This window comes from Nipponia nippon, unplaced genomic scaffold (assembly GCF_047370975.1).
Source record: "Nipponia nippon isolate SJK-2023a ecotype South Korea unplaced genomic scaffold, ASM4737097v1 scaffold_5, whole genome shotgun sequence".
Lineage (NCBI taxonomy): Eukaryota > Metazoa > Chordata > Aves > Pelecaniformes > Threskiornithidae > Nipponia > Nipponia nippon.
The window spans coordinates 10,293,076-10,307,267 of NW_028262369.1; the positions used below are offsets into that span (position 1 = coordinate 10,293,076).

Here is a 14,192-nt window from a genome sequence, read left to right on the forward strand (position 1 = left end):
ACTGCAGTAGATCTTTTTTTTTTTTGGAAGCTAAATGGAGTTTGAGTTCAAGAGATTCTTCAGAGCTTTTGTAGTCACAGGTTCACCAAGGCAAACCATGCACTCTCGAAGTTTTTGATACTGTGTTCATGGCCATTTGAGGACAGAAGTGGCCAGAAGGTGTTTTCTCACTACCTGGCCGAGAATCAGCTACTTCCACATTCTTGAAAGGAATGGGGTTTCCATTTCTCTGGTAACATCATTGAACAGGGTCATTACTAGAACTTCAGTAAAGCAACTGCTAAATTCAGTTACTAGGTTTTTCTCCTTTGTTCCCTTCGTAGATGTGGAAGTTCACGCAGGACCGCTGGGTTGTGAGAAAGGAAGTGGCAGCAGTTACAAAAGTGAGTGATTTTTTTTCTTCCTAAATCAGAAGTTGGTGATACCTGTTGGGCATCGTCTATAGGTTGGCAGTGGGTGCTGCTGCAAGCCTTTTCTCAGGTTCATGGTGTCTGTGTTACTGCTGGCTTGCAGTGTTGCTCACCAGGCCGGCCTTCACTTTGGAACAGGTATAGATAGATACTCTTTTTAGAAATGTTTTGAGCAGCTCCCACAGTTACCACGACTCCACAGGATATGACTGTCCTTGTACCTGAGCCACTGGAATGCATCTTGTCCTCTCATCTGTTTCACTGGAAAGCCAGACACAGTTTGAATTAAGCTGACTGATTGTGCACCAAAGCAGATGAGTGCTTGTGCAGCCCACACTAGCTACTCTACTTTGGGTGTGTTACAGAAGAGCAACTCTTCTGTTGGCATTTGCCAGTTGTCAATATTGAATAAAAGCTTTAAAAGAACTTAGGCACCTGAATATTCTGTTAAAACTGGCAAATGAATGAGAAACATTAAGTAAAGAGAACAAAAAATAATTTCCTTAAAATACAGTAAAATGATAAAACACGAGTCAATTCATGCACAGACCCTCTATTTTTTGAATGTAAGATCCAGTGCTGCTTAAAAGCTGTGCATGTGTAGGTGCAGCATGTCTGACCTGCAGCTCTAAAATAAGATTAACATTGTAGAGTATGCTTCTCTTCACAATACAGTCTTTTCATCTCAGTTTGGAAACTCCCTTTTCTTCACAAAACATGCCATGAGCTATTTGACTCTCGGATGATTAATCACCACTGTTCTCTGAAGTCCTGTGCTTTTAAGATCGTGTGAAAGTGTTGGTGCTGCAGAGAAGGATGAGTATCTCTGACTTAGCTGGGTGTGTATTCCTGGCGGTGCTCCGTATATACCAAATCAGCCCAGCTCTTCCTGTCTCATGGAACGATGCCCATTGCTGCATGGCTGCATATGTCCTATGTAAATTGACTTCCATATTAGTTATGCTTTTTCTTTTTCTTTTAGCTTTGCCCAGAAGATGTGAAAGACTTCCTAGAGCACATGTCTGTGGCAAGAATAAACAAAGGTTGGGAGTTCATGCTCCCTTATGATGAAGACTTTGTTAAGAAGCATCCAGATATAGTTCAGAGGCAACATATGCTGTGGATGGGCATTCAGGCCAAGTAAATGACTTGTTTTATTTTGGGGAATAAGCTAAAAAAAGAGAACTATCTAGTTCAAAGTTTCTGTAGACGTTGATAGGTAATTTGGTCTGTATTGCCTTGAAGGTTTCCCCCTCACAGTCACCAGGCAGTGGTGTGGTGGGAGCCGTCACTGCATCGTTCAAGTCATTCCTGCTGCTTGGCTCCCTGGAGAAACTGAGTGTTCTAGCTAATGGCTAAAGCTGGCATGGCTGCATGCAGGCATAACAACTGAAACTGTCCTGGTATATTTTATCTTTGTCTTTCAGATTAGAAAAGGTCTATAATCTCTTAAAGGAGCACTTGACACCAAAGAAACAAGAGGCACAATCAGGTAAATGGAATTGCGCTTGGATCATCTTGAAGCACATGCATCCCTCCATATTCCTGGGCGATATTTTGGAGTTCCTCTCTGGTTTTGAACGTGGTGGGGACTGGTCTTGTTTTGTTTGATAGTTTTCCTTTCTCGCGGTTTCCTCTGGGTTATTTGAGACAGATCTTGGTCTTTACTAACATCACTGATGTTGGGGTGACACAAGCTTACTCTAGCATCCTTGTAGCAGAACAGGAAGGATTCCTTGGCACTGGGGACTCACTATTTGATAGTGTAAAATCAGCTGGTTCTGTTATCCACTTCTTCATTTAAGGCAGCTTGTCCGGTGTAAGGGTGTAAGCAGCTTCTGAAGAGAGGACAGGGCCAGGGCACAAGTAATTCTCACCTCTCAGTTTGCAAGCTAATGTGCATGGGGTGATTTTTTTATTTCCCCTGATTTGCACTGGGCTCTCTGTGGTGTGGTTGAGGGCTGAGCAATTAATGAAGAATGTGTTTAGCGGGGGACTGTAAGGAGGTGTGAAGCTGTCTCTTTTTGACATCCTTCTCTGCCATGGATGCCAGTGAGAATATTAAAGTAGCTGCTCCATAATCCTAAAAGATTGTGAAAACTTGAGATTCCAGTGAGTTTTAATGAGGCATTTGGCTCATTGCCAGACACTGAAGCCAATGAAGAGTATAAGCAGAACTGACAAACGAGCATATGAATCCATTTCAGTACCCTGTGTCTGATCTGCTTGGAAGGATTAGGTGTTGGGTTATTTGGAGAGGATTAGCGAGCCTAACAGCAGAGAAGATAACAGCCTGTGTGCTGTGCATGCTTTTGCCTTAAACACAGCACTCCTTCCTTTGGCATTGAAACTGGATTCCTCTGCTGCCCCTTCCTTGCACCTTCAGATAGCTGGGTGTGGAGAGGACATGGGAAGAGGTGCAGGATCGCATGGGAAAGGGCTCCCTTTCTCTCCATCACTGGGTAATAATGCTAAGAAGAGGGTCTCAGGCTGTCATACTGTGCACCTCATGCTGAAAGGGTGTGCAGGTTCACTGTTAACCCCTTCAATCTCCTCGCTGTACCTATAGGACATCCTTGTGCTGGCTCTGGCAGTTGCTGCAGCAGACCCCACCAGCCACTAGATACTCTTAAAAAAAAAAAAAAAAAAAAAAAAAGTTGTTGGGCAAAGCATTTGGGGCACCAGTAAAGATGTGTAAGCAGTCTGTATCCTGGTTTCCTGATTTGCATAAAAGGCCCTAGTGATTGAACAAGTGCACTTTGTCTTTGCTTCAGGTTCCTTGCCTAGAACACCCTTTCCCAAGCATCTGGCTTACAATTGTCAACATGTTTATCTTGAAAGAAAACAAAAAACATGCTCCCCAAAAACCACAAAAAAAAAACCCCAAAGTAAAATCTAATCAATAAACTGGGTTTATGCCTTAGATTTCACAAACAGGTGATGTTTCCTGGATTTATTTCACTATGAGCCCTTCAAGAAGCATTCTGCAAGACTGGAGCCCTGGTTATGGTGAGATTTATAGTATCTTTTGTTTTTTGCTAGCTCATCCGTTGCTGGTTTCTGGGGAGCAAAGGGTCAACATGGCTAAAGCAAAAGTCAAGCAGAACTATGGGCAGCTGGAGAAGGAGTTCCAGAAGCAAAAGGCAGAGATGAAATCAAGTGACACCTCAGCCAAGATGGATGTTTCCAATATCCGCATTAAAGAGGAGCCTGTGAGTGACGAGGAGCCGATGGATACCTCGGCTTATGAGGGCATGAACAACGGCATTGTCAATGGCCTCCACGCGGAGGAGGACTCCACGGACTCTTTAAACGGACACTTGCCTGGAGGCTGCATTGACCGGGTAGCCCAAGAACTGAAGGCATTTGTGTCGTCAACATTTAAGAAACAATTTGTACTCACCCTGAGTGAGCTTAAACGGTTATTTAACCTTCACTTAGCCAGTCTGCCTCCAGGACATACGTTGTTCAGTGGCATTTCGGACAAAATGTTACAGGACATGGTGCTGGACACTGGCTGCAAACAGATTTTGGTGCCTGTAAGTATGTTTTTCCCTTGGTGTACTTAGGGGAGGAGGGATTGGAGGGGGCAGTTAAACGTCTGAGCTGTGAAATGTTTGTGTCCTGTGCTGGTGGACTGGAAGAACAGATGTGCTCTGAGTAGCTGTCCAATATTGGCTATGTTGAAGCTGCTGGAGGTCTGTCTGCCGTCCTGTTTCTGGCAGGCCCTGCACTCTGCTTTCTTTGCTCAGTGGTATGCTGTGTAGCTTAGTTGTCTTTGGAGCTCTGTTTCCACGTCCAAGCTGTTGGGCTGCAGTGACTCACGGTCCCACCTTGCTCCTGGTAACGTGATCTAAGGCAGTCCCAGATTCCCATCAGCTCTCCTGGAGTTGCACAAGTTCCTTCTCTCAGGGACAGAGTTGGGGGAGGAAAGGTGGCTTTGACTGCCTGGGAGCGGCAGGGCACACCCAGCAGAGCCCTCTGGGAAGCGACAAACCATATCTGCAGCAGGTTTCTTTGGTCAGTCCTTTTCCTCCTAGGCTCTGCAGAGGTGTCTTTGTTTCTTTGTCTTTATGGAAATGACATGTGTGATTGCGTGAGACAGAGCCAGGTTTGTGTGACAGTAGGTTGCTTAGGAAAGGAAAAGGAATTTGGCATCATGGGAAAGAGCCTAAAAGGAAATTAATTTTACAAGACATCTGGCAGTGCTGATTGGGTTGCAACCAGAAAGAGCTTGGGAGTCGGCTGCCTTTGGGGAGAGAGGAAAAGAGACGTGTGAACTGCTCGAAAGAGCAGGCAAGGCGGAAGGAGGAGGAAGCAGGCAGGCTGACGAGAGCGAGCCTGGAGCATGGGAGCTGAAACCCAGCTAAGGAATAAGCGTTGCTACGGGGGGGCAGAAATAACATGTTCAGCCATGTGCAAAGTACATGTTGTTGCACCTGGGAATTGAGTAACAGACTTGAAATGCCACCAGGGAGACCACCAATTTCGGTACTTTCTGCTTTCTCTTGACAGCTTCCAAGTCCTGGGGTAATGTTTGCCTGGAACTGCCTCTTAGTGCTGGCTAGGCTCTCCTTTCTACACGGTGTAATGTACGCATTTGCCATGCTGATAGTGAATAGCTGAGGTCATTGCTGCTCTGTTACTTGGGACTGGACTTACTTGCTTTGGAAATTTGAGGCTTTTGGAAATGATTCCATCCACTCTGTGCTTAAAGGCTGTGAGGAGTGAAAGTGGGATAGTTTCTTTTTCCAAAAAACAACCAAAATAAAATCTTCCTGAAGAGACATGGTTGGGAACTTCCTTCTGTCTGGAAAACCCTGTCACAGGAGACCTGCAGAGGTGTAGAAGTGGTCACTGGAACGTCTCTTGTGGGAGGTCTGCTGTAAGTTTTAGTTCCGCTGACCCAGAATTTACTGCAAAACTTGAGATCTTGTACAGGAGCCTGTATAAGCCTGTACTGTTATCAGCAATGTAAATCGTTACCCTCAAGCCTCCCCCTGTTTTTCTGTGCAGATGGCACAGGTGCCGGGGCTGGTTTTACTCTTTGCATGGGCTCATACACTTTGGTATTTCTTGATTGTTCCCCTGGACAATTTTGTCAGAATCTGACGAGGGCGCCTGAGCTTAGGGAAAGCCTGGAGGGTTGTTTAGCGTGGGATTTCATAGTTGCTCATTAGTTTTCTGTAATTGAAAGTACTTTGGTGATAAAAATCAATGATCTGAAGTAATTAAAATGATGTTCTGTGGCGGGTGAAGACACTCTTGGCTTGCATGCTGCCCTATTATAGACAACATGTTACTGAAAATGGTAATTGAAACCTTACCAGGGGAATGCACAATTTATTATAAAGCTGACCGACTGCACCCAGGGTATGAGATAAATAGTGTTTGTGGGGAGCCAGAAGAGATGCCAGTGCAGCTGCAAATGAGGTCGTGGGGGTGCCTGCAGGGTTCTGTGCTTGCCTGTGCTTTGTAGCATCCTCAAGCTGGAGGGAAAAAGCACACGCACAGAAATAGCGAATCCTGGGCAAATGCACCCAAGCGCAGCGGGCTGCTGCTGCCATCGGAGAGAGGGCGAGTAGAGGCATCCTGGGCAGACGCTGGGGCTGTGCGCGTGTCCGGAGCTAGCGCAGGCTGAGCCTGCATCCAGCCCCGCGGGAAAGGTTTGCGCAGGAATCTGGCTCCCCAGTGTCTGCACCCATGCCCTGCAGACTGGTGGGGGTGCATGGGGGTGGCTGGCTCCTGCCGCCTCCCTTCCCATGGTCCGTGGAGTGGCAAGGTTCTGCCCAAATCTTGAGGATATTTTTGAGACATCAGGAAACGATGTAACCGTTGCCGGCATCCTGCCTGGCTAGGGTAACAGGAGAGGAATGCAGCCCTGTGCTCACGGTGGGCCTTTTGGGCTAGTGTCGACGCCAGGCTCCTGGAGAGGTAAGCTTAACAGTTTACCTCTAGGATTATTCCAGCTGATCAGTTTTTTCTGGCAGACTCGGCCCCTTTCAGCCTGGTTTAGCTATAACGCCAGCCTGCCTGGCAGGGGCTATTTTCAGGGCGTGCTCACTGCTTGAGTGAGACACGTCCCAAAGCCAAGGGCTCCTCCCCGAGAGCTTCCGTTTTAACGTGGCAGCCCTGGGGACCCGCGGCAGCAGTTCTTCGCCCTACAAGCCCTGCACTAGCTCTGGGGGCTTAGGGCAGGAAGGGGCAGAGGGCAAGTATTTTAAAGAAGGATTTTAAGGTAGTGGAGAGCTGTTTCAAGGTGAGGCTGGAGAGATTAAGATAACGAACGTAAAATGGCAAAGAGACAGCGGATGGCAAGACAGAAAAGCTGTTTGGACAGAGCAGCATGTGTCTCTGAAGTCGCTGATGGCATTTCCCGCTCCTGTGGACAGGCTGTAAGAACGGGGTGCTGTTGGCAGCAGTCTTTGCAACAGTTTGCAGAGTAAGGCTGGATGAGAGAGGGGATTCCGTGGGTTTTTCCTCCCAAATAAGTATTGTGTTGGTTTGGAAGCCGTTTCCTCATGGAATGGGCAGATGAACACAGCTGCATTTCAGACCCGTGGCTGAGGCGAGAGCAGTTTGCACTCCAGGTCTGTGTTGAGTGATGTTCTCAGAGCAAGGGAGCTTGTGGCTGGGTGTTCCCGGTGCCCTGCCTTTTGCCTTTCCTGCTCCCTTTTTTCTGGAGGGAAGCTGAAGTATTTGATTTTATCTGCGCTGAAAGCATACAAGAGATATTATTCCTCAAAAGCAAGTGTCCTTACAAGAAGAGAACTATGTCAGGTGTTGCGAGCCTAATAAACCTGAATCCTGGCTCTAAACCAAGTGTAAAACCTTGTTATATTCCAGCCACTTGGACCAACGCGAGGGCCAAAGCTGCTAATCCCACCAGGCAGCCCCTGCTGGACAAAACTCTTCCTCTTTGCAATAAGATCAGAGGCAAAGCATGAAAGGAAAGCCTGATCTTTCGCTCTGAGATGCACAAGTCTTTTGGCATGGTGTGGGGGAGGCTGGGAAGAAAGGTTTGGTTTGTACCAGCAGCCAGGATTGAGGGATACTGGAACAATCAGGGCTGGCTTGTTAGCTTTTCATAGATGATCGATTTAGGCGTCTGGGTGGTTAGCACGGAATAAATTGTTAGTGACAGACAGAAAGAGACATGTCAGGAGCGAAGGCATATTCCAGCATTGCTCGTTAGCCACTGCTCCAAGGCGAGATGTTCAGGCAAATGGATGGTATTTTACTTTTTTAGGAGTTTGGGGCATGGAGGGGAGGCCGTTGTGTTCTTTCCTGTGTGCAGGGGTGTGAGGCCTCTGCCTCAGAAAAAACAAATTTATTTATCTAGCTTGGCACATGGGGGGGGGGAAAAAAAACCACAAACCAAAACAACTTCATTTTTGGAGCCTGAGATGAGCAAGTGTCTGGTTCACTGTCCATCAGCGTTCAGTCTTCTGGAGTCCTGTAGTCTGCCCCAAAACAAAGATGACAAATACAGCAGAAGCACAGTGCTTGTCAGTAACGCTGACTTGGGCTTAGTGAAGCAGATAAACACAGGATAGAGTCTGAATCTCTAAAACCTGCCACTGTAAATGTAAAAACCTTCAGAAAGACCCTGCAGTGCACTTGGTGCTCAGCTGAATACTGCTTTGGATGGTCTGGAAGCCAACGCTGCTGACAGGAAAGATCTAGACATCTTGCCGTGAAATACCGGCTAAGGTCCAAGCCCTGGGATTGTTCTGGTACATGGCGGTTGACCCTCCACCGGTGGGAAACTGTCCCCATGCAAAATTCACAGGATTCCAGTATGCCCAGCAGTTCCCTTTTAAAGCTCTGAAATGGTTGGTGGTGTGCCAGACAGGGCCCGTGGTACTGGTGTGGATTACCCCACCGTGGCCAGAAGCATCAGTCAAACATAGCTTGGGCCTATCAAGGCACACATCGGGGTGCCATGGTGCTCGTCACGTTCCCTAGGCCGTAGTTAGCCCCTCGTTAATTCGAGGTCGGTGTGCACAGGATCACCCAGCAGGACGGGTTTGATACAGATCGTGTTTCTGTTGAAGTCATCGGGCCTGCGAGAAGGTGCCTGCCCCGTGGCTGCGGGACAGCACGGGCCTGAGCAGGCACGGGGCTGCCAGACCAAAGTTACCCCTTCCAGTGCGGAGTGGGAGAGGAGCTTGTGTTGTTGCAGCAGTTCTCATGACATGGCAACGGCGTTTTTGATTCAGTAATAGGTGTCCAGGGATACTGGATCATAGAATCATTAAGCAGAACTCATTAAATAGATGGCTATTTTTAACAGCCTCTTGTTCTCAGTTTCCTCCACAGACTGCTGCTTCACCAGATGAACTAAAGGTCTATGCACTTTGGGAAGCTGGTGACACTTACGATCAGGTAAAGATAAAAATAAGTGACATTCCCAAATATATTTTTATTGAGCATTTGGCATTGTTTGAATTTGTGTTTATGGAAGTGGTACAGCAGGTAGTTTTCCTCTTTCCCTGTTGAAGTGTCCGGTTTTCAATACCAACCTATTTCCAGCTGAGAGGAAGCTCTTAGCGCACCGGGTGGTCATTGCTGTGGCAAGACAAGGCAGTGTGCACAGAAACAACGTAATATGTCAGTAATACATGTCAGTAACTAGCTCGGCGGAATACAAATAATTTGGAACCTGTGAGGGGAAAGAGTTCTCCAATGCAGGCCTCAGACCAGGATCCAGTCCAATTTTTTTTCTCTTTTGATGGTAGTGCACCATTAACCAGAGGTGAACTGATGTTGTTACCTGATGTATCTGTTTACACTTAGAATAGGAAATGATTACAGCATATGTGAGCATCCCCTGAATTTTAATGGCTACCAGAGTAAATGAAGTGAAAGGGAAGTTGCCTAACAAAACGTGGATGGACAATGTAACTCCTGTGTCCATGATATAAATAAATTTTTATAGGAAAGACCCAAGCAGTATCCAGCCTCCTGGCTGGAGTGGACCACACGAACTCCTGTGGAAGCACTTGAGAGGAATGTGTTGCAGCCCCATCTTCAGCATGTGCTTGTACCTTGGAGGTGCCCCAGGTCGCAGGAGAGGTGCGGGTGTAGCCACGGGGTGTGGAGAGATCCCTGCAGGGCCCTCAGAGGCTGGGGCACTGCTAGAGAGATGTTTGTGGGCTGGTTTCAGGATTATGAAGCAAGAATCCTCTAGTGAAGTTCAGTGTTGCACAGGCTAAGGCACATGCAGTTTTGATATAAAGTAAGATAGGAATAGTTGTTCTTCTCTTTGTATTGATGATACATTTTCTTTTAAAGCATCGCCAAGTTTTGCTTGAACTCTTTTCGAAAAATTATCGAGTGCGCAGGAATGTCATCCAGAATCAGTTGAGTCAAGAATGTGGAGAAGATCTAAACAAGCAGGAGGTGGATAGAGTGTTAAAGGTAAGTTTCTGTTCTGTTGTGGGTTTGGTCCAATTAATACATGAGTTTTAATGCTTGGTTTGAGTAAAGGAACATATTTTACCTTGAATTGACAAATGATAAGGATGCTAGAACAATTGTTGTTGGCATGTGGACAAAGCCTGTTTTTCAGCTTGTTTTTGTAAAAATCCGCTTGTCTCATTCTACCTTCTTTCCCTCCAAGGAGCAGTGATTTTGACTCTCAGTTATTTTGTATTATTGCAACAAATCTTTATTTGTCATCTTGGAGCAGCAGAGAATAGAGTGTAGTAAATGTGATACTTCAGAGTTATTTTTAAATAATGCGGAGTTAAACACGAAGGAGGTGGGAGGGTTCTGCAGCGTGCTGAGTTCACCAGCGGGCTGCCGTCGGTTCATGCTGAAGAGCACAAGTGCCACATGTTCAGAAGGAAACGCGTTTCGTTCGTAGCAGGACGTGCAACAGCGTACGGAGCAAAACCCTCGCCAAAACAAGCAGGCAAAGTAGGAGTTACCGCATTTCATTGTGAATGTTTATTTGAATCCTTTCATCTCTGTCTTTGAAGGTGCACCATTTACTCGCTAAAGACGTTTAAGGTATAAAGTACGGACCACACAGGCCGTGATTGACAGGCTTTAAAAGCGATGCAGGATGGCTAAGTAGCAAGTTGCCAGCTAATGTAGTACTGTAATCGTTGGTGCTGGGCCTTTGCTCACTGTCACCCACTTCAGTAAGACAAGCGCTTAAGTACTTTATTACATTGCGATCTGCAAACGGAATAATAGCGTTTTTGAAAAATGACAGATCTGTTGCTGTGATAATAAGCAAACTGGTCTTGCTTGAAAGAACCCGGTCGTCTTAGCATTAAAATGAGCTCAGACGTTTCTGCCTGCTAGACAGTATTTCATGTGGCTCGCCTGTGCTGGGAGGTCTGTCAGGCGACTGGGTGAGCTCAAGCGTCAGCTCTCCTGGAACATCTAGACAATCTACTGGCATTAGTTTTTCATGATGCTGTTGCTGTTTAACAGATAACCTATTTCTAGGAAAAATACCTTCCCCTAAAAAACTGGGTACTGGTTTTATGTAAGTCACTAAGTCATCGCGTGACCAGCCTTGTGTTGTCTCAAGCTTCCTGGCCTGGAATACATTTGTCACAGAAGTACGTGAATTATCTTTGTTTCTGAAATAACATTTGGAAGTATGATTTAATGAAATAGGAAGATTCTCTGGCTTCTTTAAGCCACAAGAGATTGGATTCCTCTTTGAATGAAATTGGATTTGTTGACTCCTATTTCCCCATCTGCCTGTGCTCCTTTTCTATACGCAGAGGAACAGACTGACAGGGTTTGTATTTTTGCATCCGCAGATCAAGTCTGCAAACCCTTTTTCTAGCCTCCACGCTTAATTTCTTACTTGCTTTTGCAATGTGCGAGTCCCAAGACTTCAGAAAAAAAAGGTACTTTTTTCCCTTGAAGCTCCACGGCGTCAGTTCTGTAGCAGTACTTAAGCCCGTCTTGAATTACCTACGCGGGAGGGTGGGAGCGAAAGAAAGAGAAGCCATTAGCTCAGAACTCGAGAGACTTGGTGCTCATCTAATAGCAGTAAGAAAGGGAGCCACGAGAAGAACGGCTTTGCTGTGGTGCTTGCCCGCTGCAAGCGCAGCGGCCGTGTGGTCAGAATAGCAAAGCGCGGCTCTGAGGTTTGACAGGTCATTATCGCACAGGGTTGTTTCTGAAAAGGCTTCAGACCCGGTGACGGCTTTCGCACTCCAGCCCGCTCCCACCGCTCCCTTCAGCCTCCACCTGAGCTTCAGCCTGTGTTTATCCCTCGGTTCCCCTTGTCCTCGCCCCTCCCCGCAACCTGCCCTAAGCTGGCTTCCGCACGATCCCCGTCCTCTCCCCCAAAAAGCCCGGTTTCTTGCTGCCATCGCGTTGTTTATCCTCCCTGGGGCCTCTCGACTTTCCCCTTCTTGCGTTTGTCATCTTCATTTAAGCTATATGGTCTTCAGGCTGGGGATAGCCTGCTGCTCCGGATTCCTGCTCTCTTCTGCTCCGGAGAGACTTCTGTTACCGATCCCATTGATTGTCCCAAAGCCAGACAATGGTCCCCAAGACCTTACGGACTTTCCCCTTCTCCCCAGGACTGCTGCGTGAGCTACGGCGGGATGTGGTATCTTAAGGGGACGGTGCAGTCTTGACAGCGGTGGTAGCGGTTTCAAGTGATCTCCGGGACAAAAGAGGAAACCTGCAGCAGGCGGCACAGAGCGCAATGCCGTGGCCTCGGGAGTGTGGGGCAGGGCCTGACCTACCCCGGGGGACGTGGGCATTGCAGACAGACAGACACCGACATCCCAACGCGCTCCCACGTGTGCTTGCATGGCCGCCTAGGCGCAAGAGCAACTAGGAGGACAACGTGGGACCCTGTCTGCAGCTTGATTAATCTGGGATTTCTGATGTATTTCGATTCTCGTTCTGTTTCGTTATAAAAAATAAAACCGTATACTGACACAGACATGATGGAAAATCATGGTCTAATACTTTATTTTGTAAGTAATGCCAATAAATTAAATTTGTTTACAAACATCCCAGGTTTTGTTAAATACCCACATGCTCATACTTCAGTCTGAGCACTGTAATAGCCCTTGCAGCCCTCTTTTTATAAAGAGAAGATAGTCATGTTCATGGAAACGTCAGGCCAGGGAGGGGGGAACAAAATCACTGTCTTTGAACTCTGTACTACATAGCAATTGTTCTCACCTGTGGTCTGCGAATGAGTTATTTGGAAAAGTACCTACGTTTGAGACAGATGTGGACAGCTACTGGATTTCTTTTATTGGTGTGGGCTTTGTTCGAGGGATTTTTTGCATTACTGGATGCAAATACAGCGAGGCAGGTAACCGAGTGCACCCTTCGGAAGGCATCCGGCTGTAGTTATCACACAGCAACAATGTAAAAACCTCTATTTTGTGTAATTTTTTAAAATAAAATTTTATCTCGAAGGTCAGTTCTACCCCGCCTTGTATTTGTCCAAGAAGAAACGGAAGCTGCACCCGCTCCTTTCATAGCCCGAAGGCTTACGGAGGAAGGAAAGGTCAGGCATGTTTTCGCAGAGGTTAGGGGCGGATAGTAAACTGCCTCTGAAACTGCTTATGTCATTCTGCTCGCATCACGTTCCGTGGGGGGCAGAGAGGTGGCTGCCAGGCTGAGGGCCTGCTGCACAAGGCACACGAACCGATCTTTTTGTTACAGGTTTATCCCTGAAGCCGAACTGCAGCAAGATACGGAATATCCTACTGTAGGCACTGCAGGCCGTGGTTACTCTGCTGTTCGTGTCCTTTGCTGTAACTTCCATCACATGAGAAGCTCAAGGAGATTCTATTAATTTCATCTACTTACACTCAGAAAAGGCCGAGTTGAGTTGTTGACTAAAATAAGCAGATTATGGTAGTTAATCCAGATAAGATTGGCTAAGAATATTGTTACCATACTTACAGCGTTTCACATTTCTGTGGAAGAGATCTATTTCTGAACTGCTAAAACTCTACCTTAATTAATACCCCAGTGTAGTTTATTACCTACATCAACGTACTGGGGGGTGGTTCACGTTCAGGCAGCTTTTGGAGCCTTTGCCTTCGTCTGTTGCACGCACCCACGGCTGACACTGCCCTAGGGCAGCCCTGTTGCCGCAGCGTTACCTGCGGTGGCTTCTGTAAGGCTTCTCGCTGGGAAAGCCGCAGCCTGCGAGGAGTCAGGAAAGGAGAGCCCAGCCTGGGAGCTGCTTACTGCACGGGATGCAGGGTTACGCCTTGAAGGGCGGCACAGCCAGAGCCTGGCAATGGCACAGGGAGCCCCGGGGAAGTTACGTTACAGAAGAATCAAGTATTTCTGTGGAAATCTGAGAACATTTTTGATATTTTTAAAGCATAAAAATTGTACATATGAAAGTGCTCTAAATTAGCCAACAGTAATAAACCACTGAAGAGCACCTATTTACCCAAAAAGTCTGAACGGCTTTTACATGTCTTCTGGTCCAGCAGGCGTGGATCCCCCTTCTCCTAAAGGGGTGAGGAGTATTAGTAGTACATCATTTGTGACTAACAGTGTCGTGCCTTTCTCATTTAAGGTTTCCGCTTTCCAGTGTCTGAATTGGGGCAGGCCTCCGGGTGACGAGGACCCCAGTGTTAGGGAAGCAGTGACAATGCAGTTAACCTGATGGCAGAACAGCAGCTTTTCTGCCTTCCCCCCCCCCCCCTTTTTGAACAGCACTGACAAAAACCACAACAATAAGGAGAAACTACTTAGTTCCTTCTGGATTTCTTTCCCAGACAGGCCTATCCTTTTCCACATAGTGTAACCTTTTTA

At 46.9% G+C, this 14,192-nt stretch overlaps 1 protein-coding gene across 3 annotated transcripts in view; it reads left to right on the top strand.

Moving 5' to 3' along the window:
* The window catches only part of POLR3E (RNA polymerase III subunit E), a 31,940-nt gene extending 17,758 nt beyond the window's left edge, over positions 1-14,182 (top strand). For 2 of the 3 annotated variants that reach the window (XM_087732155.1, XM_087732156.1), the window contains 7 exons: positions 324-383; positions 1,393-1,550; positions 1,838-1,902; positions 3,453-3,949; positions 8,721-8,798; positions 9,708-9,833; positions 11,972-14,182. In XM_087732155.1, the coding sequence (XP_087588281.1) occupies positions 324-383; positions 1,393-1,550; positions 1,838-1,902; positions 3,453-3,949; positions 8,721-8,798; positions 9,708-9,833; positions 11,972-12,028 (1,041 nt within the window). In that variant the 3' untranslated portion in view covers positions 12,029-14,182. Of the gene's footprint in view, positions 1-323; positions 384-1,392; positions 1,551-1,837; positions 1,903-3,452; positions 3,950-8,706; positions 8,799-9,707; positions 9,834-11,971 lie in introns of those variants that run through there. The other variant, XM_087732157.1, reaches the window with a different exon arrangement.
* The last annotated feature ends 10 nt before the right edge of the window (positions 14,183-14,192 follow it).